Raw genomic sequence first — 26,917 nt, 5'->3', positions numbered from 1 at the left:
TTCGACCGTCACGTGGCCTAGGCATAGCTCAGCCATAGAAGTGAATGGGGCTGAGCTGTGATTCCAAGCACAGCCGCTATACAATGTACAGCCCTGTGCTTGACAAGCAGAGAGAAGGCCACAGCACTCACAGGAGAGCCGGTGCCTTCTGAATTAGCTGATCGGCGTTGGTCCGGGTGTCGGACCCCCACCAATCAGATACTGGTGACCTATCTGGAGGAAATTAAAATATAAAGCATTGGGACTGATAGGTCTGAATTACCAAAATTACCTATCATAAGCACATTATTATGGCAGTATTCTGAAACTGTGAAGTTTGTAAACTGTTACGTTCTGCTGTGATGAAAGTGTAAGTGTATGTGGTGAAAGTGAGTGGAAAAATGGCATCATTGTGAATAAGTGAGGTGGAAACTGTGGAGCACCACTTACAGTGGAGCAGCTCACAGCTAAAATAAATCTGGGTCTACCTGACATGTGTCTAAGGCCTTTTGCACACGGCCGTATAGCTTTTTCAGTATTTTGCGGTCCTCAAAAAACGGATCCGCAAAAATACGGATTACGTCCATGTGCATTCCGTTTTTTGCGGAACGGACAGCTGGCCCCTGATTGGTACTGACTGACAGTACTATCCTTGTCCGTTATGTGGACAATAATAGGACATCTTTTAACGGAACGGAAAAACAGAAATACGGAAACGGAAGGCATACGGAGTACCTTCCGTTTTTTTGCGGATACATTGAAATGAATGGTTCTGTATACGGTCCATATACGGAACGCAAAAATAGGAACGTAAAAGAAAAAAAAACGTTCGCGTGCAAGAGGCCTAAAATAACAGTTCAGTAAACTCTACTGCATATGGGGCTCTGAAGCAGATGGATGGTCACTGCACCTCTGATACCAAAGTTGCATCGGCAGAAAAGGCTTTAAGTTCGTGACCGTATTGGAATTGGACCTCCACTGAGTCACATTTTCTGCCTGAACAAATAGATGGACATTGACGTGTCAGGCAAGAAACATCAGAGCAAACATCCTGCAACCATTGGTGGAAGAACACAAGATGGTTGTGGTAGTTATGGTCTGGGCAATGTTCTCGTGGCATTCTCTGGGCCCACTCATCCATGTGGAAGACACTATCAACCAATTTTGGGTATGAATCCATCCTTGCAGAACATACACCCAACCATGCTGATTGTCCTCCATGAGGTAGATAGGATCTTCCAACAAGACAATGCAACATGTGACATGGCTAGCAATGTCCGACTATGCATGGAAAAGCATGACTTAGGCCCCTTTCACACGGGCGAGTATTCCGCGCGGATGCGATGCGTGAGTTGAACGCATTGCACCCGCACTGAATACCGACCCATTCATTTCTATGGGGCTGTGCACATGAGCGGTGATTTTCACGCACCACTTGTGTGTTGCGTGAAAATCGCAGCATGCTCTATAGTCTGCGTTTTTCACGCAACGCAGGCCCCATAGAAGTGAATGGGGTTGCGTGAAAATCGCAAGCATCCGCAAGCAAGTGCGGATGCGGTGCGATTTTCATGCACGGTTGCTAGGAGACGATCGGGATGGAGACCCGATCATTATTATTTTCCCTTATAACATGGTTATAAGGGAAAATAATAGCATTCAGAATACAGAATGCATAGTACAATAGCGCTGAAGGGGTTAAAAAAATAAATAAATTATTTAACTCACCTTAGTCCACTTGATCGAGATGCCCGGCATCTCCTTCTGTCTCCTTTACTGAACAGGACCTGTGGTGAGCATTCATTATAGGTCAAGGACCTGTGGTGACGTCACTCCGGTCATCACATGATCCATCACATGATCTTTTACCATGGTGATGGATCATGTGATGACCGGAGTGACGTCACCACAGGTGCTTGACCTGTAATAAATGCTCACCACAGGTCCTGTTCAGTAAAGGAGACAGAAGGAGATGCCGGGCATCGCAATCAAGTGGACTAAGGTGAGTTAAATTTTATTTTTATTTTTTTAACCCCTCCAGCGCTATTTTACTATGCATTCTGTATTAAGAATGCTATTATTTTCCCTTATAACTATGTTATAAGGGGAAATAATACAATCTACAGAACACCTAACCCAAGCCCGAACTTCTGTGAAGAAGTTTGGGTTTGGGTACCAAACATGCGCGATTTTTCTCACGCGAGTGCAAAACGCATTACAATGTTTTGCACTCGCGTAACGCACCCGCACATTTTCCCGCAACGCCCGTGTGAAAGAGGCCTTAGGGTACTTTCACACTTGCGGCAGAGGATTCTGGCAGGCAGTTCTGTCTCTGGCGGAACCGGCAATTCGGATGCAAACTGATGGCATTTGTCAGACGGATCCGGATGTGGATCCGCCTGACAAATGCATTGAAATACCAGATCCGTCTCTCCTGTGTCATACGGAAAAACGGATCCGGTGTTATTTTTATTTTCTTGCATTTTTAAAAGGTATGCGCATGCGCAGACCGGAAAGCCGGATCCGTTTTGCCAGTATACTTAATGTCCGATCCGGCACTAATACACTTCAATGTAAATTAATGCCGGATTCGGCATTGTGTCAAGTGATCAGTATTTTTGGCCGGAGAGAAAACTGCAGCATGCTGCGGTATTTTCTCCGTCCAAAAAAACGTAAGAGGGACTGAACTGATGCATTTGATGCATACTGAACGGAATGCTCTCCATTCAGAATGCATTAGGATAAAACTGATCAGTTCTTTTCCGGTATTAAGCTCCTGTGACGGAACTCTATGCCGGAAAAGAAAAATGCTAGTGTGAAAGTACCCTTAGATGACCAAGTACTACCCTGGCCCCTAAATCCTCAGACATGAACCCAGTTGAACACCTGTGGGACCACCTTGATCGTGGTGTTCGCTCTATGGATCCTCCCCCACACACCCTCCAGCAGCTGTGGGATGCACTACAGTCAGCATGGCTCCAGATACCTGTGACAACCTACCAGGACCTTCCTGAGTCTCTCCCAGCCCTACTGGCTGCTGTTTGTACTGCACACGGCAGTTACTCTGGATATTAGCTGCTGGCCATAATAATGTGACTCGACTGTGTATATTTGCTATGCTGTCTGGCAGCTCTCCATGGTTTGTAGCAGCCTTTGATGTAATAAAAATGTGCAGAATCAACATGTTTTTGATGTATTCAGTATCCCGGCCACATGTACTCCTCAGATAACCAGCTTTAGTAATGAATATGTTTTATTATACAAGCCCCTCCACCTGTGCTATCTTATCTGAGCAGTACAGCCCGCTGGAATGGATGTGTTCCTTTTAAAAAGGTCACACCTTTGTGGACTAAAATGTATTTCTTTAGATGTGAATAGCGCATTTGAAGTGTTTTGGTTTATTTAGGTGTGGACTTAAAAAGCTAAAATCAATTTATCATTAGCGGAGTAAGTCACATGCAGCATGCCTGTTATAATTCACAAATCCTACCAAGGCGATAGTTAGCAGATACTGGAAAAATTCAATAAGTTTGTGATTATGGAGCTCAGATTCTTGCTGTAAAGCATAAAATTTGTATGGAATATAATATATGAATCACCCAGGTAGATTTTGGCATAATACACAAAATTATTAAATGTATCTGTAAGGAGGTGCTTCCGCATAGCTGAAAATAAAACTGACCCACACACCTTAACCAGGAGTGCACTTGAACTAACCCTCTGCTGCCAAGCACTTGAACTGCTGATGCACCACAAACAGTTAAAGGGGTTGTCTCACTTCAGCAAAAGGCATTTATCATGTAGAAAAAGTTAATACAAGGCACTTCCTAATGTATTGCGATTGTCCATATTGCCTCCTTTGCTGGCTTGATTTATTTTTCCATCACATTATACACTGCTCAGATCCATGGTTATGACCACCCCGTAATCCAGCAGCGGTGGCCGTGCCTGCACACTATAGGAAAAAGTGACGGCCTATGTGTACTCCCATGGTCCTAGCTACTACAGAGGTAGGCACCTTTTCTTATAGTGTGCAAGCACTACCACCACTGCTGGACTGAAGGGTAACCCCTGGAAACAAGCAGTGTATAATAAAATGAAAAAATTAATCAAGCCAGCAAAGGAGGCAATATGGACAATCACAATACATTAGTAAGTGCCTTGTATTAACTTTATCTACATGATAAAAGCCATTTGCTGAAGTGAGACAACCCCTTTAAAGAGCATCTGTCACCATGATAAACCCTATTAAACCAGGCATACTGTCTGGTAGGGTTAATCGTGTTGAATAAAATGAGCCCTCTATTGCTGCAAATGCATGTACCATTGCAGCATAACTGTTAGTTTTATTTTTATTACTTTTATTTATATGTAAATTAGGTAATCGGAGCATCACTTCACCCCCTCCTTTCCTCCAGCACCATTCCCGCTCATGGTCTGATGGACAGGGCCAGGTTTCCTCACTGTTCGGATGCCTGGCCATGAAATCTGGGGCTTGCAGGGAGCAGGGAGGCCATCTCCTAGGTACTCTGATCACCTCATTTGCATAAAAATAAAACGTTATAGTTATGCTGCAACAGTACAACTTTTTGCACCAATAGAGGGCTTATTTTATTTAACATGATCAAACCTATGAGGCAGAATGTCATATGTGTTATGTACATCTTTTATTTTGCAGGTGCTGTGCCTTTAAAATGTTGTGATGTTTTACACTGTATACTGGTAGGCAGAGTGGGCCATGAGGTCTGTGGTCATGCAATTTTGCCTTAGTTTTTTTAATTGAATCTTTTATGTCATTTACTATATACCATTATAAAATAACTTTATTGTATGTGTTATTAGAAGTTGGGGATACCTAATATGTGTATTTTTTTTGCTGTTAAATATTTTTTATCTAATAAAAATTATAAAAAAAAAAAAAAAGCTTCATTGTATTATTTTGCACGTCAATTTTATTTGATTGCAAAATATATAAAAAAAATATATATAATTGTCCCATTATATGACATTACATTACAGCCTGTGAATGTAAAATGCACCATTGGTGTGCCCTAACAGGATTTATACTGGACCTTTGTTAGGCCCCAGGATGCCATCTTCCAGGAAATGATCACATGAACATGTACTGTACGTGATAATGTGGGAAGGGGTTAAAAGTTATAAAAGGCTGTATGTTGCAAAACCCAACTGTTAATAAATTTGGAAAGGATATGGAGGCTTCATGTCAATTACATATTAAAGGGGTGCTCCGGGAATAAAATAACTGAAAATACTTAAATTTTTTCTACATTATAAATATATTTCCAAATACCTTTCATTAGTTATAAAGGCTCATTTTGTCTAGGGAGTGATCATCAAGGGAAATAAAATGGCTGCTATCCTATTAGAATATAAAAAAAAGGTGTCCTAATCCCACAGGAGGACACGTTACTTCAGAATACTGAGCTAAAGATCTGCCTCAGCTTCCTCTCTATTCTACTGGTCAGGGATTATGATCCCGAATACAGCTGATAAGATCTTCAGATAAATCTCTGTGGGAATGGAGTTCATGAGAAGACATGAAGTACTGAGAGGATGGAGACTGCATATAAGTGCTGCTGATCATTAGCCACATCCCCACCATTCTATTTTTATGTCTCCTCATTAAATCCATTCTACAGAGATTCAGCAAAGATCATCTGTATTCAGGATTATAATCCCTCACAAGTAGGAGAGGAGGCTTAGGCAGGTCTTAAACTCAGTAACTTGTCCTTCTGTGTGATTAGGACAGGTTTTTAGTGTACAAATAAGTCAGCGGCCATTTTTTCCCCTAATGATTGCTCCCTAGTCAAAATGAGCCACGATGACTAATCAAAGCTATTTGGGAGCACAGTATATTTATAATTAAGTAATATTTAAATATTTTCAGTAATTTTATTTTATTAATTCCCAGAGAACCCCCTTTAATTGACACAAAGCACTAATTATTTAACTTGCAGCTTCAAAAACCTATTGTAAAAATAAGAGAAAGCCTAGTCATGTGAATCAACCAGATCTTCTGCAGCAGATGCGGTATGTGCTATAAAGTACAGTCCATCTCACCAGCTCTTGTCTTTTAAAAAAAAGGCTTCCTGTTATGAATGATTGGCACAGACCTTGCCACTGAGAGCAAGAATGGGCACTGCTGAGGAATGGCTAAAACTAAGGGGAGGAAGGTTGGGGAAATAAGCTGCAGACAGTAATGCAGTGATCCTTGAATTCTTGAGCATATTAGGACAGCAGAACACACAGAAAAGAATTCCTTTAAGTATTAAATTGTATAAAAGTTGTATTGTACAGTACCTGGCAAACACTGGATTAAGAAGCACTCGCCATTCTGAAGCTCGTAGTTGCTCTTGCATTTCTGACAACTATTAGCATTAGTGCAAATGTCACAGTTCAGTGGACATGACTCACAGCTGTAGGTGTCACGCTCTGGATAAAAGCCGCGAGGACAGTGTACTTTACAGCGACTGCGATGAAGAAAGCGTTCAATTCCATCTTCATCTTAAAAACGAAAATATAATAATTAAGACTTTGCTAATAATTAACATGATTGTATCCAGCTTTTCTTAAAAAGGCTTATTCATTGTACACTAATCAGCCATAACATTCAAGGCACTTACCAAATATTGTGCACTATGTAGTTACACAACACTATACATAGCAAGTTATGTTGTGTTATGGCCCAGATTTACAAATGTGTCTGCACCTAGAATCTGTCTAAAGATGGGCACACTTTGGTGCAACAACTTTTTCAGATTTGCTCGAAAAGTGGGACTTAGCGGGAAGTGGGGCTTCACAAGATAGGGGCCATGACCTACGATGTGACATTTTGCACCATAATTCTGACATAAAATTCTGTCTCAATGCAAGGGCTCATTCAGACGACTGGATCCGTTTTGCGGTCCGCAAATTGTGGGTCCACAAAACACGGATACCAGCCATGTGCATTCTGCAAGTTATTCAATGAAGTCTCAAACGATTTCGGAGATAATGAATTTCACAATTGAATGCTGTTTGGAGACTGATCTCCATTCAGCATTCAAAAGAAGTTCTGACTGCAGCAACTTCAGATCTACGATCCGAAGCTGGATTCGCTCATCACTAATAGAAATGCCTATTCTTATCCGCATCCCACGCAGACACAAATATATGGTCGTCTGAATGAGCCCTAAGGCAACCAGTGTCAAAAGTGTCTACTCCTGCACTGAGTTATCATCCAGCTAGAGCCACAGCAATAAATGTAAGCAAAGTTATGCTACTATTGCTTGTGTTCAGACTGTTTTACATTTTTGTACAATAAAGAAGAAATTTTACTTGAAGTCACTGGAGTGCTGGATTTGGTTTCCTGACTGTGATAAATGGTGCAGGTCTAGACAGTCTAAGTTTATGCCATCTAAAGATTTAGTAAATCTGCCCCTATACGTTGAGCAATTTGTGCTACAGTAGCTCTTCTGTGGGATCAGACCAGAAGGCTTGCCTTGACTCCCCACCATATCACTCATAACCCTATAGCGGATTCATTTATAGCGTATATTCACTGCAAAAACAGCTGTGATGTCTCAAATGTCTATTAGTCAAATTTGGTACTGAGACATCGCAAGTGAGTTTCAGTCCCAAAACTAGTTGTCACTTTACAAATGTGTATCTGAAGGGTATGCTGCTATGACATCACAAACGCATTTTCATCATGTACCCCGCCATAACATTACAACTTTGTTTCAGTCATGTAACGGATTGTGATATCACAACTGTAAAGGGGTTGTTCCGATATGCTCAGGATAGGTCATCAATATCAGATCGGCGGGGGTCTGAATCCCGTCACCCTTGCTGATCAGCTCTTGGAAGAGACCACATGAGCGCCGCGTTATCTTCACTATTTACCTGTTTGCCGTCGGCATTGCTTCGGTGAGCAGTGTAATTACATCTCCTCCATCCCTTTCACTTGAATAGGAAGGAGCAGTTATGGTTAGTGTTGAGCACGAATATTCGTAAAGCAAATTTTTATTGCGAATATCGCCACTTCAAGAATTCGCGAATATTTAGAATATAGTGCTAAATAATCATTATATCGAATATTCAGCATTTTTTTTCCATCTGAACACGATTCCTCTCTGCTTCTTGCTTGTGGTTCAATGAGAAGGAAGCAATGTCCAGTTCACAACAATACTTAGTGCACCAATCAGTATCTGTAGTCAGACCTGTTACAATGTGAAGTTGCACGTAAAATATTCTAATCACTGCCGATTAGCGCAATCGCGAATATATTGGAGCACTTGATTCTATCTGCATATAAAGTTATTCTAATGTTCTGCCGTGCCAACCATTTTCTCCAGTCTCAGGAGAAACTTATACCAGCTTGAAAAATGTAGCCAAAGTGACCCACGCCTGTATTTCGCGTTACGTATTCGCATAACGCGATTTTTACATTGCCGATTTATCGCATTCAATAAAATAATCTCGAATTCTCAAAATTCGCGAATATATGACGAATATTCTACAAAATATTTGTGAAATATCGTGAATTCGAATATAGCCCCTGCCGCTCATCACTAGTTGTAGTTACACTTTGTCCTATTCAAGTGAATGGGATGGAGCCATAGAGGAACTGTAATGACACTGCTGCAATGTGAAGAGCGATGCGTTTTCTTCAAACAACTGACTGGCGGGGCTGCTGATCACTGAGGATAGGTCAGCAATATCAGACAACGCCTTCAAGCTATTGTAACATCACAAGTGAGTTTTAGTCAAGTAAGCTACTCTGACATCTCTAATGTGTTTCAAGGAGACCTAACACTTTAGTGAAGCCACAAAGATGCAGCAGCGCTTCTCAGAGATTTCAACACCTTCGGGTTTCATCGGCTCTGCTTGGCTTTTTCTGGAGCATGGATCCCATATACTTTCTATGGATCCAGACTCCTGGAAATGCTGGCCAAAGGCGCAGAACACTCAGACACTCAGAGAAGCGCTGATGCACCTTCCAAGTTTCTGCAAAGGTTCAGGTACCCTTCAGTAAGGTAAGTAGCTGTGACAGTCGTCTTTTTGTTAGATGAGCTATTTTAACATCACAAGCAAATTTTAGTCCCATAACCAACTGTTACCTGAAACATATTTCTACACTGCTGTGACATCACAAATACATATTCATTAGGTAAGAAGCTGCTGGGTTTCAGTCAGGTCCGCTGCTGTAACAGCATATGTTTCACTACTGTGACAACATAAGGCGTCCTGCACACAAACGTATTTTTTTCCATTTACGTTCAGTTTTTTGCGTTCCGTATACGGACTGTATATGGAACCATTCATTTCAATGGATCCACAAAAACAAAGTAAGGTACTTCGTATGCCTTCCGTTTCCATATTTTCGTATTTCCAGTTCCATTCAAAGATAGAACATGTCCTATTATTGCCCGCAAATCACGTTCCGTGGCTCCATTCAAGTCAATTTAACATAATGCATACAGAATGCATCCATGTTTTCCGTATCCGTTCCGTTTATACGGAACCATCTATTGATTATGTTATGCCCAGCCCAATTAGTTAATGTACTTACTGTTTAAACATTATTGTATGCTTCCGTTTCCATTTGCGATCCGCAAAAAAACGGATCACAAACCAAAACCAAACGGAAAAACGGAACGGCGGAACGGAAATGGAAACACTAATGAAACAAAAAAACTGAAAAACGGATCCGTTTAAAAAAAAACTGCAAAACCATACGGTCGTGTGCAGGAGTCCTAACTGTTTCAGTCAATTAGTGTCTGAACTCTGGGGCCCCACAGCAGGTCCCAAAGTCCACCTCACAACTCCAGTGAAGAGCAGATTGGATGAAGCAGTACTAGCTAACGCCTCCTGCTGCCTCATTCAATGTTAATGTTCGTTTCTTCACTTCCAGCTATTTTCCCCTGCTTTATGGTCCAAACGCTAGAGCAGGGATTAGCAACCTTCGGCACTTCAGCTTTTGTGATACTACAACAACCAGCATGCTCCTTTCGCTTCTGTGGGAGTTCAGAGAACAGTCAAGCAAGTGTACATGATGGGAGATGTAGTTTCACAACACCTGGAGTGCCGGAGATTGCTGACCCCTGCGCCAAGTTACAAGGGATGACAAAGTTCTCAATATTACCAGTGTTACTGTGTGTGTACAGTGCATGGAGGGGTCTGACAGAACAAGTCTGTGGAGAACCTTATGGCTACAGGTACACGACAGTGAACAAATATGTCCGTTACAAACGGACACCCTGTCAGTTTTTCATGGCCATTTTTCAACCATTTGTGCATCCATTTTCTAACTATCTGTCCGTTTTTAATGGCCGTTTGGAACCATTTTGCACCATTAAAATGGCCATGAAAAACAGATGAATTTTAATTGGCTTTTATTTTTTTTAATAAACATCCTAACTCCTGCAGTGCCCCCCTATAGTGGCCCCCATCTGTAATGATGTCCCTCATAGTGCCCCCCATCTGTAATAATCCCTCCCATAGTGGCCCCCATCTGTAATGATGTCCCCCATAGTGGCCCCCATCTGTAATAATGTTCCCCATAGTGGCCCCCATTCGTAATAATGCCCCCCATAGTGGCCCCCATCTGTAATGATGTCCCTCATAGTGCCCCCTATCTTTAATAATACCTCCCATAGTGGCCCCCTGTCATGGACGTTCCCGCGACAGGTGGTAGGAGATAGGTGAGACTGGCAACACGTGGTTTGATCTGACATGTTTTGTGTTTGGATCAAATGACGTCATTGTTGTTTTTTCCCCAGGTGTGTGCACGTCTGTGCACCTTCATTCCCCAGGTGTGGCTATTAGGGTCATTTAACCTTCTCTATAGATAGTAGCTTCTCCCACAATGCTGTGTGGTTTATAGCTTCTGTTTGGACCTTTGGACAGATTATTGTTGGATCTCGGCTGAGTTCCTGGTGCTTCTATTGTTCCTTTGAAGTTAAGTCTTTCCTTTCCCTTTTGTATTTTATTTGGGTTCTGTGTGTTGCATTTCCCTATTGTTTGTATTAGGCCTGAAGGAGACTCCAGTTCGACCTTCCTTTTGGAGGAACAGATAGTATTGTCCCTGCTATTAGTACTAGGGTCCTATAGGGCTTTATAGGACTCTAGGTATTCCTGCATATGAACTCACCTAACTTTGGGGTCTGTTCATACTGGTAGTCAGTCAGGATTTTGGTTAGGGTTTTCACTAGGAGGTGTCCATTTTCCTTCCCTAGTTCTCAGGCCTGATTCCCTGTTCCCCCATTCCGCACGACCGCAGATGCAGAGATCAAAGGCTGTTGGTCTAGGTGGTAGTGATGGAGACCAGGTTTATCTGGAGCCTAAAATTGCCCTCCCGGACACATTTTTTTGGGGACGTGATAATTTCATTTTGTTTAGGAAAGCGTGCAAACTGTATTTTAGGCTACGTCCACACTCATCTGGGGATGAGAAACAATGAGTCCTTGCTTAAGGGGGATGCGCAGTCATGGGCTTTTTCTCTGCCGACCGGATCGCAGTCTCTCCGGCAGGTAGATACATTTTCCGAAGCTTTGGGTCTTATCTATGATGATCCGGATCGGACCTCTCTAGCCGAAACCAAGCTGCGCGGCCTTCGTCAGGGTGATCGTTCTACTGAGATTTATTGCTCTGAGTTTAAGAGGTGGGCTACGGATACGGAGTGGAACGATCCTGCCCTACCTAGCCAGCTTAGTCAAGGGTTATCAGAGAGGCTGAAGGACGCTTTGGCCTTTCATGAAACCCCAGTGTCTCTGGAGGCTGCTATGTCTCTGGCTATATGCATTGATAGACGCCTGAGAGAGAGATCTAGGGGCCCCCACTCTCAGGACGCACTTCACATGCTGTATCATCCTCCTCTGACACTGTGGGTGAAGCTACTCCTGGGTTTATGTAACAGTACAGCCTGGATCGCAGCGGCTCCCTGTGACTCCGCCCACTTACCTCCGGGCCTTAAATAGAAGACAGGTGCTAAGCAGGGTGTTCCACTAATGGAGTGCGCACCCTGCTAGCTCCATTGCATCTGAGGACTCTGTCCACATATCCAGACCTGGATCCCTAAAAACATTGTGAAAGACTGCCTACCTACTTTCCACTGGCTTCCCCACTGCTGGCTTCCTAGCCAGGACCAACTAACCGCAAGTATATGCCTGTTACCTGCTCTGATTAAGGTCCTGGAACTCAGAGTGGGGTGGTTCCTGCTGGTGTGAGGCGATATTCCCAAACCAACTCTGAACCTGCTGCATATTATATACTAAACTGAGGACATGCTATACTCACTCTGAACCTGCTGCATATTATATACTAAACTGAGGACATGCTATACTAACTCTGAACCTGCTGCATATTATATACTAAACTGAGGACATGCTATACTCACTCTGAACCTACTGCATATTACATACTAAAACTGAGGACATGCTATACTAACTCTGAACCTACTGCATACTACAGTTGTGGCCAAAAGTTTTGAGAATGACACAAATATTAGTTTTCACAAAGTTTGATGCTAAACTTCTTTTAGATCTTTGTTTCAGTTGTTTCTGTGAAGTAGTGAAATATAATTACACGCACTTCCTACGTTTCAAAGGCTTTTATCGACAATTACATGACATTTATGCAAAGAGTCAGTATTTGCAGTGTTGGCCCTTCTTTTTCAGGACCTCTGCAATTCGACTGGGCATGCTCTCAATCAACTTCTGGGCCAATTCCTGACTGATAGCAACCCATTCTTTCATAATTACTTCTTGGAGTTTGTCTGAATTAGTGGGTTTTTGTTTGTCCACCCGCCTCTTGAGGATTGACCACAAGTTCTCAATGGGATTAAGATCTGGGGAGTTTCCAGGCCATGGACCCAAAATGTCTAAGTTTTGGTCCCCGAGCCACTTAGTTATCAATTTTGCCTTATGGCATGGTGTTCCATCGTGCTGGAAAATGCATTGTTCTTCACCAAACTGTTGTTGGATTGTTGGAAGAAGTTGCTGTTGGAGGGTGTTTTGGTACCATTCTTTATTCATGGCTGTGTTTTTGGGCAAAATTGTGAGTGAGCCCACTCCCTTGGATGAGAAGCAACCCCACACATGAATGGTCTCAGGATGCTTTACTGTTGGCATGACACAGGACTGATGGTAGCGCTCACCTTTTCTCCTCCGGACAAGCCTTTTTCCAGATGCCCCAAACAATCGGAAAGAGGCTACATCTGAGAATATGACTTTGCCCCAGTCCTCAGCAGTCCATTCACCAAACTTTCTGCAGAATATCAATCTGTCCCTGATGTTTTTTTTGGAGAGAAGTGGCTTCTTATCTGCCCTTCTTGACACCAGGCCATCTTCCAAAAGTCTTCGCCTCACTGTGCGTGCAGATGCGCTCACACCTGCCTGCTGCCATTCCTGAGCAAGCTCTGCACTGGTGGCACTCCGATCCCGCAGCTGAATCCTCTTTAGGAGACGATCCTGGCGCTTGCTGGACTTTCTTGGACGCCCTGAAGCCTTCTTAACAAGAATTGAACCTCTTTCCTTGAAGTTCTTGATGATCCTATAAATTGTTGATTGAGGTGCAATCTTAGTAGCCACAATATCCTTGCATGTGAAGCCATTTTTATGCAACGCAATGATGGCTGCACGCGTTTCTTTGCAGGTCACCATGATTAACAATGGAAGAACAATGATTTCAAGCATCACCCTCCTTTTAACATGTCAAGTCTGCCATTTTAACCCAATCAGCCTGACATAATGATCTCCAGCCTTGTGCTCGTCAACATTCTCACCTGAGTTAACAAGACGATTACTGAAATGATCTCAGGTGAGAATGACAGCAATGAAATGCAGTGGAAAGGTTTTTTGGGGCTTAAGTTAATTTTCATGGCAAAGAAGGACTATGCAATTCATCTGATCACTCTTCATAACATTCTGGAGTATATGCAAATTGCTATTATAAAAACTTAAGCAGCAACTTTTCCAATTTTCAATATTTATGTAATTCTCAAAACTTTTGGCCACGACTGTACATACTAAACTGAGGACATGCTATACTAACTCTGAACCTGCTGCATATTATATACTAAACTGAGGACATGCTATACTAACTCTGAACCTGCTGCATATTATATACTAAACTGAGGACATGCTATACTAACTCTGAACCTGCTGCATATTATATACTAAACTGTGGACATGCAATATACTAACCCTGAACCTATGGCATACTATATACTAAACTGAGGGCATACTATATACTAACTCTGAACTGTGCACAAGCTTATACTAACTCGTGACTCCTGTAATACTGGGGGACCTTCCTTTCCAGCAGTAACTAATTAGAGGGATAGCGGTAAATGATTTTGTTACCCCAAACTCTCCGCCCAAGACTGAGAGAGATGCCTGGGGTACATACTGAGTAACCGCGAATCCCACATCCAAAAACAAGGGCGGTGGGATAATAGGATCTCAACTGCGGAAGCAATGGACATCCACTAACTGATCAACTAGGTGCGTTACAGTTTATGCCTGGGGAAAAACCCATGCAATTAGGGGAGCTACTCCTGAATACGCTTTTAAGCATACTGGTAATAGGAAGGGAGTGTGTTTTTTCTGCAGACAGAAGGGACATTTTATCAGAGTATGTCCATACATTCAACGACAAAAAGAAAAAAGAGGGGCATTTAATTCTCTTGGAGGGATGAGAGGAGAGTCAGAAAATGTGCATTTGTCTTTGACTGGTAGTACCCAATTTCTCCTGACTGCTGAGGTGGTGCTAGAGTCAAAAACATTGGGGATTGGGGTGTTTACCGACAGCAGGGCTGGGGTGAACCTGATTGATGCTCAGTTCGTCCATATGCACGGGTTGTCACCGAGTGCATTAGAATATTTTTTTTACATTTTTGCTATTGATTCTGCTCCTCTAAGGGTACTTTCACATTTGTGTTAAACTTTTCCGGTATTGAGTTCCATCCTAGGGGCTCAATACCGAAAAAAAAACGGATCCGTTTTATCCTAATGCATTCTGAATGGAGAGCAATCCCTTCAGTATACATCAGGATTAGTGTTAATCAAGCACCAAAGTGCTCGGGTACTCTGGCCGAACACTGCGGGATGCCGAGCACCTGAGCATAATGGAAGTCAATGGGAGAACCCAAGCATTAAACCAGGCACCCCCTGCTCTGAAGAGGAGATGTGCCTGGTTCATAGGAAAAGGTCAGAAATTTATGGAAATACCACTGAAATGGTTCTGGAACAGCATGGGGAGGATGTCTGGATGCATCTTGGACTCCAAGGTCGCTGCTGGGAACGATGTTGTCCAAGTAGTACACCACTTTTACAGACTGACAATAATACGCACTAAACCAAAGATAAAATCGATTTTAGAGGAAAAATTGTTAGGAAACATTCTTTCCTGTATATTTACTTGTATATAAAGTGCAAGTTCTGCCAAAATTTACAAGCAAGAGGCACTCCGATACAACCTGTATATCACATAATGGAGGGCCTCATTCACATTGTGGTACAATTGTTCAGGTAGTGGGACTAGTACACTCATAAAGCCTATGCACTAAGTGAAAGGGCTTCTAAAAATTACAAGGAACCGGCACTCCAATACACTCTTTATTACACATAAAGGAGGGCATCATATACCCTTAAAAAATTATGATTGATGGCCTGCTGGTGAGCTGACCCTCTAAAAGATTGTAGGTGAGGGCCTGCTGGTGAGCTGACCCTCTAAAATATTATATGCCAGAGCCTGCAGGTGAGATAACCCTGTAAAACATTATATGCGTGGGCCTGCAGGTGAGCTGACCCTGTAAAAGATTATAGGTGAGGGCCTGCTGGCGAGCTGACCCTCTAAAAAATTATATTCGAGGGCCTGCAGGTTAGCTGACCCTGTAAGACATTATATGCAAGGGCCTGCATATGAGCTGACCCTGTAAAACATTATATGCGTGGGCCTGCAGGTGAGCTGACCCTGTAAAAGATTGTAGGTGAGGGCCTGCTGGTGAGCTGACCTCTAAAAAATTATATGCAAGGGCCTGCAGGTGAGCTAACCCTGTAAAACATTATATGCGTCGACCTAGCTGACCCTGGTAAAAGTTTGTAGTTGAGGGCCTGCTGGTTAGCTGACCCTCTAAAAAATTATATGCCAGGGCCTGCAGGCGAGTTAACCCTGTAAAACATTATATGCGTGGGCCTGCAGGTGAGCTGACCCTGTAAAAGATTATAGGTGAGGGCCTGCTGGCGAGCTGACCCTCTAAAAAATTATATGCGAGGGCCTGCAGGCGAGCTGACCCTGTAAAACAATATATGCGTGGGCCTGCAGGTGAGCTGACCCTGTAAAAGATTGTAGTTGAGGGCCTGCTGGTGAGCTGACCCTCTAAAAAATTATATGTGAGGGCATGCAGGTGACCTGACCCTCAAAAACATTATATGCGAAGGCCTGCCGGTGAACTGACCCTGTAAAACATTAGATGCGAGGGCATATATGCAAGGGCATTATATGCGATGAATAAGTATGTTGATATGATGGAAGAGGAGGATGAGACAAGGAGGATTCAACCATATACACTTTTTTTGTGGTGGAAGGGGTGCATGGGAATACAGTGTATTCAGTACGTTATAAACAACACATTTAAAGAGCCTTTATGTTCAGCCGCTTTCCTCTGGTGGAGTCGAGAAGTCAGGGGCAATCCAAGCCTTGTTCATTTTTATAAGAGTCTGAATTTTCAGTTGACAGGCGCATACGCTTATCTGTTATAATGCCACCAGCAGCACTAAATACCCGCTCAGACAAAACGCTGGTGGCAGGGCAGGCCAGCACTTCCAAGGCCCCAGTTCGTGCCACGTGTCCAGCTTGGACACCCAGTCATTGTAAGGCACAGAGGGATCATTGAGGACGCTGACACGGTCTGCTATGTACTCCTTCACCATCTTCTAAAATTTTTCCCTCCTTGTGATACTAGGCCGCGCATCAGGGTGAAGGTGCTGGCGGGGTGTCATGAAACTGTCCCAGGCTTTTGAGAGTGTTGCCCTGCCTCTGTTGGAACTGCTGTGCGTTCCGCTTGTATCCCCTCCTCGGTTGGCAAAGGAATTTACAGACTCTGCCGCCAGCGTTGTCAGATGGAAATTTTTCAACAAGGACCTTCTAGTATTGCACCGTTTTGCTCATCCTCTCCACCAGAGGAATAAGAGATGAGAAGTTCTCTTTGTATTGGGGGTTGAGAAGGGTGAATAACCAGTAATCCGTGTTGTCTAAAATGCGTATAACGCGCGGGTCGTGGGAAAGACAGCCTAACATGAAGTCAGCCATGTGTCCCAGAGTCCCAACAGGCAAGACTTTGCTGTCGTCATCAGGAGGAACACTCTCGATCTCCTCATCCTCTTCCTCCTCTTCTGCCCACCCACACAGAACAAATGGAATTAAACTTCCATGGGTACTACCTACTGTAGCGGAGGCAACCGTCTCCTGCTTCTCCTCCTCCTCCTCTTCATCGTCCAATTCGCGCTGAGAAGACGAACTGAGGGTGGTCTATCACCCTGTCTAATGTCTTCAACCATTTACACCTCTTCCACATGCAAAGCGGCGACCTTAATTGTAAGCAGCGGGCGTTTGAGTAGACACAGAAGTGGGATATTTACGCTGATAATAGCGTTATCGCCTCTCACCATCTGTGTTGATTCCTCAAAGTTTCTTAAAACCTCACAGAGGTCAGACATCCACGCCTACTCCTCTCTTGTGTATAGCGGAAGCTGACTGGAAAGGCAACGACCATGTTGCAGCTGGTATTACAACTGTGTCTCATCATCATCCACCTCATTAAACAGTAATTGCCGTTCCCCAACGTCATCTTCTTGTGACTGTTGATGCTCAAGAGTTTGGGAATCAGGGCACAAGATCTGTCCCTCTTCAAGCGTGCTTGGCTAGAGGGCCAAATCAAGGAATGGCGATAAAAAGAGGTCCTCGGAATATCCGAGTGTGGGATCACTTGTTTGGCCAGACTCTCCGTGGTGGGAGGAAGGAGTTTCAAGACTGGACTTGGTGGAATACAGGGTGGTGCTTAACTGACTGGAAGCCTTATCTTCTGCAATCCAACCGACCACTGGTCTGACTTCAAGAGTGGTGTCCTGCACCGCCCTGCAAACTGGGACATGAAGCTAGGTATCGTGGATGATTATTTTTCTTGTGCTCTGGCAGCAGGCACAGTTTCAACGCATCCAGGGCCAAGGCCTCTGCGTGCACCATCAGCATCAAGGCCACTTCCACGTCCCTTACTGCTTGCCTTCTTCATATTAAATGTTATATACGCTTAAAAGTATGTCACACGTACAATAGCGCAGGATTTGGAAGTGTATGCAAAAGAAAATGTAAAAAGGAATGTGGAAACGTCACACAGGAGATATCCCGCAGATAATGTCAATGCTGTCACCAGCAGCTAATAAAAAATTACAGAGAATGTCACAGGTATTTGGGATGAGGAAACGTTATACAGGAGAGGTACCACCGGTAATGTCACTGTCCAAAGCGTCTACGTAAAAAGTACACTGTATGTCACAGATTAAAAAAATTAAGCGCACACGTTACACTGCAGATGTGGCCCTGGTAATGTCTCTGTCAGAAGCGGACACCGTCTACTGAAAAAAGAACACTGGATGTCACAGATAAATTTTTTCAGCGCACGCATTACACTGCAGATGTGCCAAGGTAATTTCACTGTCAGAAGCAGACACCGTCTATTGAAAAAGTACACTGGATGTCACTGATATTTTTTGGATACGAACACTTTACACTGTAGATGTGGCGCAGCTAATGTCACTGTCAGAAGCAACACCATCTATTGAAAAAGTACTCTGGATGTCACAGATATTTTTTGGATGCGCACACTTTACACTGGAGATGTGGCGCAGCTAATGTCACTGTCAGAAGCGGACACCGTTTACTGAAAAAGTACACTGGATGTCACAGATAAATTTTTTCAGCGCACATGTTACACTGCAGTTGTGGCCCTGGTAATGTCACTGTCAGAAGCGGACACTGTCTATTGAAAAAGTACACTGGATGTCACCGATAAAAATTTTTATGTGGACATGTTACACTAGAGATTTTGCGCAGCTAATGTCAGTCAGAAGCGGGCACCGTCTATTGAAAAAGTACACTGGATGTCACAAATATTTTTGGGATGCGCACACTTTACACTGGAGACGTGGCACAGCTAATGTCACTGTCCGTGGCGGACACTGTCTACGGGAAAAAGTACACTGGATGTCACAGATATTTTTGGGATGCGCACACTTTACACTGGAGATGTGGCGTAGCTAATGTCACTGTCTGCAGCGGACACCGTCTACTGAAAAAGTACACTGGATGTCGCTGATTGTTTTGGGATGCGCCACTTTACACTGGAGATGTGGCGCAGCTAATGTCGCTGTCTGCAGCGGCCTAACTATTGTATGATATTTAGCGCAGGATGTGCTAAAAATAGATATTGTAGCCACCCACAATAGTCTTTAGAAGGTCTTTTGGGTCTGTAAAGTTTTAGCTATTTAGCGCAGTTTGCACTAAAAAAGATATTGCTGACTTTTGGGTCTCTGAAACGTTTTGGTGGTAAAAATATTCTTAAATCACTCCCTACACTGTCTGTCCCTTCCTCAGCACAGCTCTCCCTGACAAAGAATGAGCCAAACATGCGCCAACAAGAAACGTGTGGGGCGGAGACTCGAGCATTGCGCTCAAACACATGCGGTATTCAGCCGAATACTGCCATGTGCCGAGCATCGAGATGCTCGAACCGAACTGGTGTTGCTCGATCATCACTAATCAGGATGTGTTCAGTTCAGTCACTGTACGGTTTTTGGACGATGGAAGATGACTTTTAATACTCCTGAGGGGCACTTTGGGAACCTGGTCATGCCTTTTAGGTTAACTAATGCTCCTGCGGTTTTCCAGCATTTTGTGAATTACATTTTTCATCACCTTGTGGGGAGGTTTGTAGTCGTGTATTTGGATGAAATTCTAATTTATTCTCAGATGTGGAGATACATCTGGATCATGTTAGACAGGTGTTACAGATCCTAAGAGAAAATAAATTGTACGCCAAATTAGAGAAGTGTGTTTTTGCTGTACACGAGATGCAGTTTTTGGGCTACCTGTTGTCATCTTCAGGTTTTCGAATGGATTCAGAGAAAGTCCATGTTGTATTGGACTGGGGTCAACACAAAAATCTGAAGGCTCTTATGCGGTTTTTGGGGTTCACCAACTATTACCGAAAATGTATTCAGAACTATTCAACAATAGTAAAACTCTTAACTGACATGACTAAGAAAGGGACAGATGTTTCAGTGTGGTCTGATTCGGCATTGCGAGCCTTTTCTGCGATTAAGGAATGCTTTTCCCCCGCCACTATATTGGTGCAGACGGATATATCACAACCTTTCATTGTGGAAGTGGACGCATCCGAAGTGGGGGTAGGAGCAGTTTTATCGCAGAGCCCATCACCTGGTAAATGGCGTCCATGTGTCTTTTTCTCTAAAAAAAACCTCTCTTCCGCAGAGAAAAATTATGATGTGGGGAACAGAGAGTTACTTGCCATTAAGTTGGCTTTTGAGGAATGGCGTCATTGGTTGGAAGGGGCGAATCATCCGATCACGGTGTTCACAGATCACAAAAACCTGGCTTACCTGGAGTCGGCTAAATGACTGAACCCGAAGCAGGCCAGATGGTCTTTGTTTTTCACCAGATTCAATTTCACTGTCACCTATCGTCGTCCTGGGGTTAAAAACGGCAAGGCAGATGCCTTGTCACATAGTTTTCCTGGAGGTAGTGATTTTGAAAATCCGAGTCCTATACTGTCGGAAGGGGTGGTGATATCCGCTCCTAACCCTGACCTAAAGTTTAAGGTGTTAGAGGCCCAGGGAGATGCACCAGATTCTTGTCCCTCTGGGAAACTGTTTGTGCCATCGGAATTGCGTCACAAGGTGTTTGAGGAACATCACTGTACGGTTCTTAAGGGACACCCTGGGAGCATATCCACTGCTGACCTCATCTCTCGTAGATTCTGGTGGCCAGGGTTGCGTAAGTGTGTTGAGGACTATGTGTCAGCCTGTAGTACCTGTGCACACACTAAGGTGACACATATTCCCGGTTCTCTACTTCCGTTGCCCATCCTGTCCAGACCATGGACTCACTTATCCATGGATTTTATCACTGATCTACCTAATTAATCAGGAAAGACAGTTATTCTGGTGGTAGTTCCGGGCCTACCTAATGCTAAAACACTTGCACAAGTGTTTGTTGACAACATTGTGAAACTCCATGGCATTCCCTCTGACATGGTCTCGGATCGTGGGAATTAGTTTGTTTCCAGATTCTGGAAAGTGTTCTGTACTCGACTGGGGGTAGAACTCTCCTTTTCTTTCGCTTTTCATCCTCAGTCGAAGGACAGACGGAGCACACTAATCAGAGTCTGGAGACTTACTTGAGATGTTTTGTCTCTGAGAACCAGGAGGAGTGGTCTTCATTTTTGTCTTTGACAGAGTTTGCCATAAATAATCTTAGACAGGAATCCACTGGGAAGTCGCCGTTTTTTAGGGCATATGGGTTTCACCCGCAGTTTGGCACATTTTCTGGTTCAGATACTCCTAGTATCCCTGAGGAGGAACCTTTTTAATCATCATTGTCATCTATATAGGGGGAAAATTCAAGATAGCTTGATGAATATGGGCAATAAATGTAAATGTGTGGCTGACAGGAAACGTATAAAAAGTCTAGACGTAAGAGTGGTGGATTCTGTGTGGCTGTCCACAAGAAACATTAAGTTGAAGGTACCTTCTTGGAAGTTGGGTCCAAGATTTATTGATCCATATAAGATCACTGCCATTATTAATCCTGTAGCTTTTCATCTTGAACTCCCTCAGGCCCTGAAAATTCATAATGTGTTTCATAAATCTTTGTTGAAGAGATATGTTGAACCTTTGGAGCCGTCTTCCTTGCCACCCGCTCCTGTCATGGTGGACTGTAGTTTGGAATTTCAGATTGCCAAGATAATTGACTCTCGAGTTCTTCGTAGTTCTCTTCAGTATCTTGTTCACTGGAAGGGTTATGGACCAGAGGAGAGGATCTGGGTACCTGCATCTGACGTGAATGCCAGTCGTTTGGTGAAAGCTTCTGGTGCTTCCATTGCTCCTTTGAATTTAAGTCTTTCCTTTCCCTTTTGTATTTTGTTTGGGTTCTGTGTGTTGCATTTCCCTATTGTTTGTATTAGGCCTGAAGGAGACTTCTGTTCGTCCTTCCTTTTGGAGGAACATACCATTAGTACCAGGGTCCTATAGTGCTTGATAGGACTCTAGGTATTCCTGCGTATGAACTCACCTACCTTTGGGGTCTGTTCATACTGGTAGTCAATCAGGATTTTGGTTAGGGTTTTCACTAGGAGGTGTCCATTTTCCTTCCCTAGTTCTCAGGCCTGATTCCCTCTTTCCCCCTTCCCTCCTATGCTCGGTGTGGTGTTTCCCTCCCACACCGAATCGTCACACCCCCGTTTGTAATAATGTCCCCTATAGTGGCCCCCATCTGTAATAATGTCCTCCATAGTGGCCCTGTCTGTAATAATGTCCAGCATAGTGGCCCCCATCTGTAATAATGTTTCATTTTTGCAAAAAATAAATAAATAAAAATACTTCACCATGCGCTTATGCTGGGAGCCCGCGGTGATCTCATCAAGCTGAGCGCAGGTCATTCGGCAGGTCCTTTTCAATGAAGAGAGGAGCGACTGCCTCTGCGTGTACAAGTGGATGAGGTATTTTTTTAACCCCTAAAAGACTATATTGTTCTAATGTACCTATTTTTAATGGCCGATAGACTGGTGCACTCCTGTTTAAGTGGCCGTTAAAAACAATAGGTAATTAAAAATACAGCCATGTGAATAGCCCCATAGACTTAATTGGTGTAAAAAATGGCCATGTGATGGCCGTTACTCACAGATGCCACGATCGCCAATGAACACGACATCTGTTAAATGACTGTTTCGATGTCATCGCCGATCCAGGTCATTGTGGTAGTAACACTTAGTAACTTGTGATCTTCTGATCACATGTCGCATAGACCATAATAGAGAACTATTATGGTCTATACAGTTTCCATTGCCTGTCTGAGAAGGTGTGCCTTGTGCACAGCTTCATAGGCAGTTTACCATGACAGGCCTGGGAACCTTCAGCAGGCCCCAGGCGGTCATGGAAACAATTTCAATGCGGGGGCTCCGATCAGAAGGCAGAGGGATCCATCTACCTAAGCTCACAGATGCCATGATTGCTAATGAACATAGCATCTGTTAAATTATCTTTAGTGACAATCTACTTAGTAACCTCTGGAAAAAGGCATATGTGTGGTCACCAAGGGGGTAAATGACACTCAAAAATACACTGTACCTCTTGTGGGGACTCGCTCTGGTAGACATCAGCGGACGCAGTGTTTTATTCACACTTTAGGAAGTCAAATTCAAACAAAAAGTCACCTTGCGGTGTAGCTGGTAATTCACACCATGAGGCAATTCTGCCTCAAATAGTCCTTGCTGATAGCAGCACCAACCTGTTTTCACGCCAAACAGGTAGCAAGCCTTCATCCAGACACAAGGCTCCCAGATCCCAACACAGAGACTCAGCTGCTGAGCCCAGCTGCCTATTTAAGGACAGCCAGGTGCTGCCAAAACCCTGACCGGCACTTAAACTCCGGTCCGGTATTTGACCTTACCTGGCTGGAAACCAGCCCAGCCGCACATGTTGGGAGGAAAATACCTGCCTTCCCAGACAAAACCCCTCGTTGTGTCACACTCCCAACAGCCACCAAAATTTAGTTAGAAACACAAGTGTTCAGTGCAAGGTATACTGGAAATATTTGCTGAGGTTCTGTGATTTGATCCTGGTTTTGTATAGCAATTATTGATAAAACACTAACTAAAACACTGATGTGTAAGGCCTAAACATTTACATAAGTCCTTATCCAGTAGCGGATTTGACCACTCTGCAGACCGGGTCATATAAGAGAGGATTATAACGGGTCACCATATTGGCAGCACGGTGGGGCAGAGCTTAGCAGTGCAAAGCGGCCCTCAACCATAACTTTTGGGCCCCAATGCCAAATCCAACACTGTCCATATTATGGAAGCTACTAACAGAAATATTTTGCAGTACACTCTGGTATTTCACGCATTAATTTGTAAGCGGCTCACCTTTAGCACTTGACAATGTGTAAAGTCTTACAAACATTGTACGGTGGAAACATCAACATATAGCCACACTTTGTGCACATATACTTTTCCATAACGCCTTCTTCATTTACGTCAGAACACTTAACTTTGGCTGGGTTCACACTTCACTTGGGCCTTTTTGCAGTATGGTTTTTTGCTTTACCATTTATCCTAATTCACTGTCAAGCTGACATTGGTCATTGATGCCAATAATAAAAAAAACCAGATGGAGCCAATGTTTTTTTTTATTTGTAGATCATGATCATCAATATTCCTAAAGCCTGTATCACACTGTCAGCCCGTTAATCGTTAACAAGTGTTTGCAGGAACGCTCATTAGCAATGATCTGACAGTATAATACTGCGCCGATTACTTGCTTGCTTAAAAAAAAAATTCTGGCAGCAGATCATGCTGTGTAATCACGATCTACTGTCGGCAAACAACTGCACAGCATGGGGACGAGCGATGGCATAACTATCGCTCTTCCCCAAACTCTGAAGGAGATTGCTGGATCTAATAGTAGTGGTCTCCTCTGCTAGCGAGCAAGTGATTTCCGGGAAGGAACGCTTGCACAGACTTTTTTTCAGTTTTGTGACACTGAGTTCTATGGGTGAAAAGCAGCCTTAAAAACACCAGATCTACAGTGCTTTTTCTAAATAAACCCTACATTTCCCCCCCCCCCCTTACCCCCCCCCCCCCCAAAAAAGGCATTGTGAGTATTGAACTTGATATTTTCCTATTGGCTTCCAGCAAACAAAAACAGTTGGTAAATAGCATTAAAATGCCACAAAAGCATAGCAAAACAAGAGAAACATATATCAATACACAAAATAAAAAGCTGCAACTATAAACCTATAACCTGTAAATGTTCACTAGGCAGATGCTCCTTATTGTGATCCCTTTGCTTACTTTGGATTCTCTAGAATGCACAACCATTACATGGAAAACAACATGGATCAGCACTGCCAGCCACATAGGCTGTTCACTTACCTATGCCACACTGGGTGCATTCATATAGCTCCTGCCCACTGCATTCCTCACAGCTAGAATGGCAGTTCACACACTGAGCATTAAGTGCAAACTGACCATTTGGACATAACATGGCTGAGTAGAGACCACAGCCATGCAGAAGAAGCAGCACTGAGGTGTACGCTATTGCTCCTTTCAGCTCCATTTCTCCTTGCAGTGTCCCTCTGCAAAGTGTCTGCTGTCCAACAGGTGCACCCTGACAATGGACAGGGAGTGAGATTTTCCTTGAAAGAAATGCAGCATGAAATAAGAGTCACAGACTAGTTAAACCGGTTTCTGTCCTCTTTCCCGCAAAGTTCAGGTCAAATTCCAGAATTATTCAGGAAAAGCAATACAGGCAGGAAGAAAAGACCCTCATTTTGGCCGCTGGTCCTTTGAGCTACTTGTAATAGTATAAAGGCTGTACCTGTTGTATCTATTTGTTCTAAAGGTGGTTGATCCAGATAAATTGCTTACGCAGACTACTGTTAGGCCCCTTTCACACAAGCGACTTTTCCACGCGGGTGAAATGCGTGACGTGAACGCATAGCACCCGCACTGGATCCTGACCCATTCATTTCAATGGGTCTGTGTACATGAGCGTTGTTTTTCACACATCAGTTCTGCGTTGCGTGAAAATCGCAGCATGTTCTATATTCAGCGTTTTTCACGCAGCCCTGGCCCCATAGAAGTGAATGGGTCTCCGTGAAAAACGCATTGCATCCGCAAGCAAGTGCGGGTGCGATGCGTTTTTCACTGATGGTTGCTAAGAGATGCTATTTGTAAACCTTCAGTTTTTTATCACGCACGTGAAAAACGCATCAAAACGCATTGCACCCGTGCGGAAAAAACTGAACAACTGAACGCAACTGAACGCAATCGCAGACAAAACTGACTGAACTTGCTTGCAAAATAGTGCGAGTTTCACTGAACGCACCCTGAACGCATCCGGACCTAATCCGTATAGTTCGTGTGAAAGAGGCCTTATTTGGATACTGTTTTCCTACATTACAGAAAACTTTGTATGGGTTGTCTTACTTCAGCAAATGTCAGGTAGAGAAATTTAATACAAGGGACTTACTAATTTATTGTGATTGTCCATATTGCTTCCTTTGCTGGCTAGATTTATTTTTCTATTACATTATATGCTGCTCGTTTCCATGGTTATGACCATTTTGCAATCCAGCAGAAGTGGTCATGCTCACACACTATAGAAAAAAAGTGCTGGACTATAAGCACCACATAGTCCCTGCCACCAGAGAGGCCACCGCTTTTTCCTATAGTGTGCAAGCAAAACCACTGCTGCTGGATTAGATGTAACCCCTGGAAACGAGCAGAGTATAATGTGACAGAAAAATAATTCAAGCCTGCAAAGAAGGCAATATGGACAATCGCAATACATTAGTATGTGCCTGGTATTAACTTTCTCTACATGATAAATGCCATTTGCTGAAGTGAGACAACCCCTTTAACCCCTTAAGGACTCAGCCATATTTCACCTTAAGGACCAGGCCATTTTTTGCAAATCTGACCAGTGTCACTTCAAGTGGTGATAACTTTAAAAGACTTTGACTTATCCAAGCCATTCTGAGATTGTTTTTTCATCACATATTGTACTTCATGACACTGGTAAAATGAAGTAAAAAAAGTTCATTTTTATTTATAAAAAAATACCAAATTTACCAAAAA

At 43.4% G+C, this 26,917-nt stretch overlaps 1 protein-coding gene across 1 annotated transcript in view; it reads right to left on the bottom strand.

Moving 5' to 3' along the window:
* LOC120985738 (proprotein convertase subtilisin/kexin type 5-like) overlaps nucleotides 1-25,440 on the bottom strand; it is a 182,357-nt gene extending 156,917 nt beyond the window's left edge. The window contains exons 1-2 of the mRNA XM_040413843.1: nucleotides 25,211-25,440; nucleotides 6,298-6,501 (exon numbers count right to left, since the gene is read on the bottom strand). Coding sequence (XP_040269777.1) covers nucleotides 6,298-6,501; nucleotides 25,211-25,394 — 388 coding nt within the window. The 5' untranslated portion in view covers nucleotides 25,395-25,440. The remainder of the gene's footprint in view (nucleotides 1-6,297; nucleotides 6,502-25,210) is intronic.
* Between the last annotated feature and the right edge of the window lie 1,477 nt (nucleotides 25,441-26,917).

The sequence above is a fragment of the Bufo bufo genome, chromosome 1 (genome assembly GCF_905171765.1).
Source record: "Bufo bufo chromosome 1, aBufBuf1.1, whole genome shotgun sequence".
Taxonomy (NCBI): domain Eukaryota; kingdom Metazoa; phylum Chordata; class Amphibia; order Anura; family Bufonidae; genus Bufo; species Bufo bufo.
The sequence above is the reverse complement of the archived record's forward strand: the minus strand, read 5'-3'. Positions and strand labels throughout refer to the sequence as shown.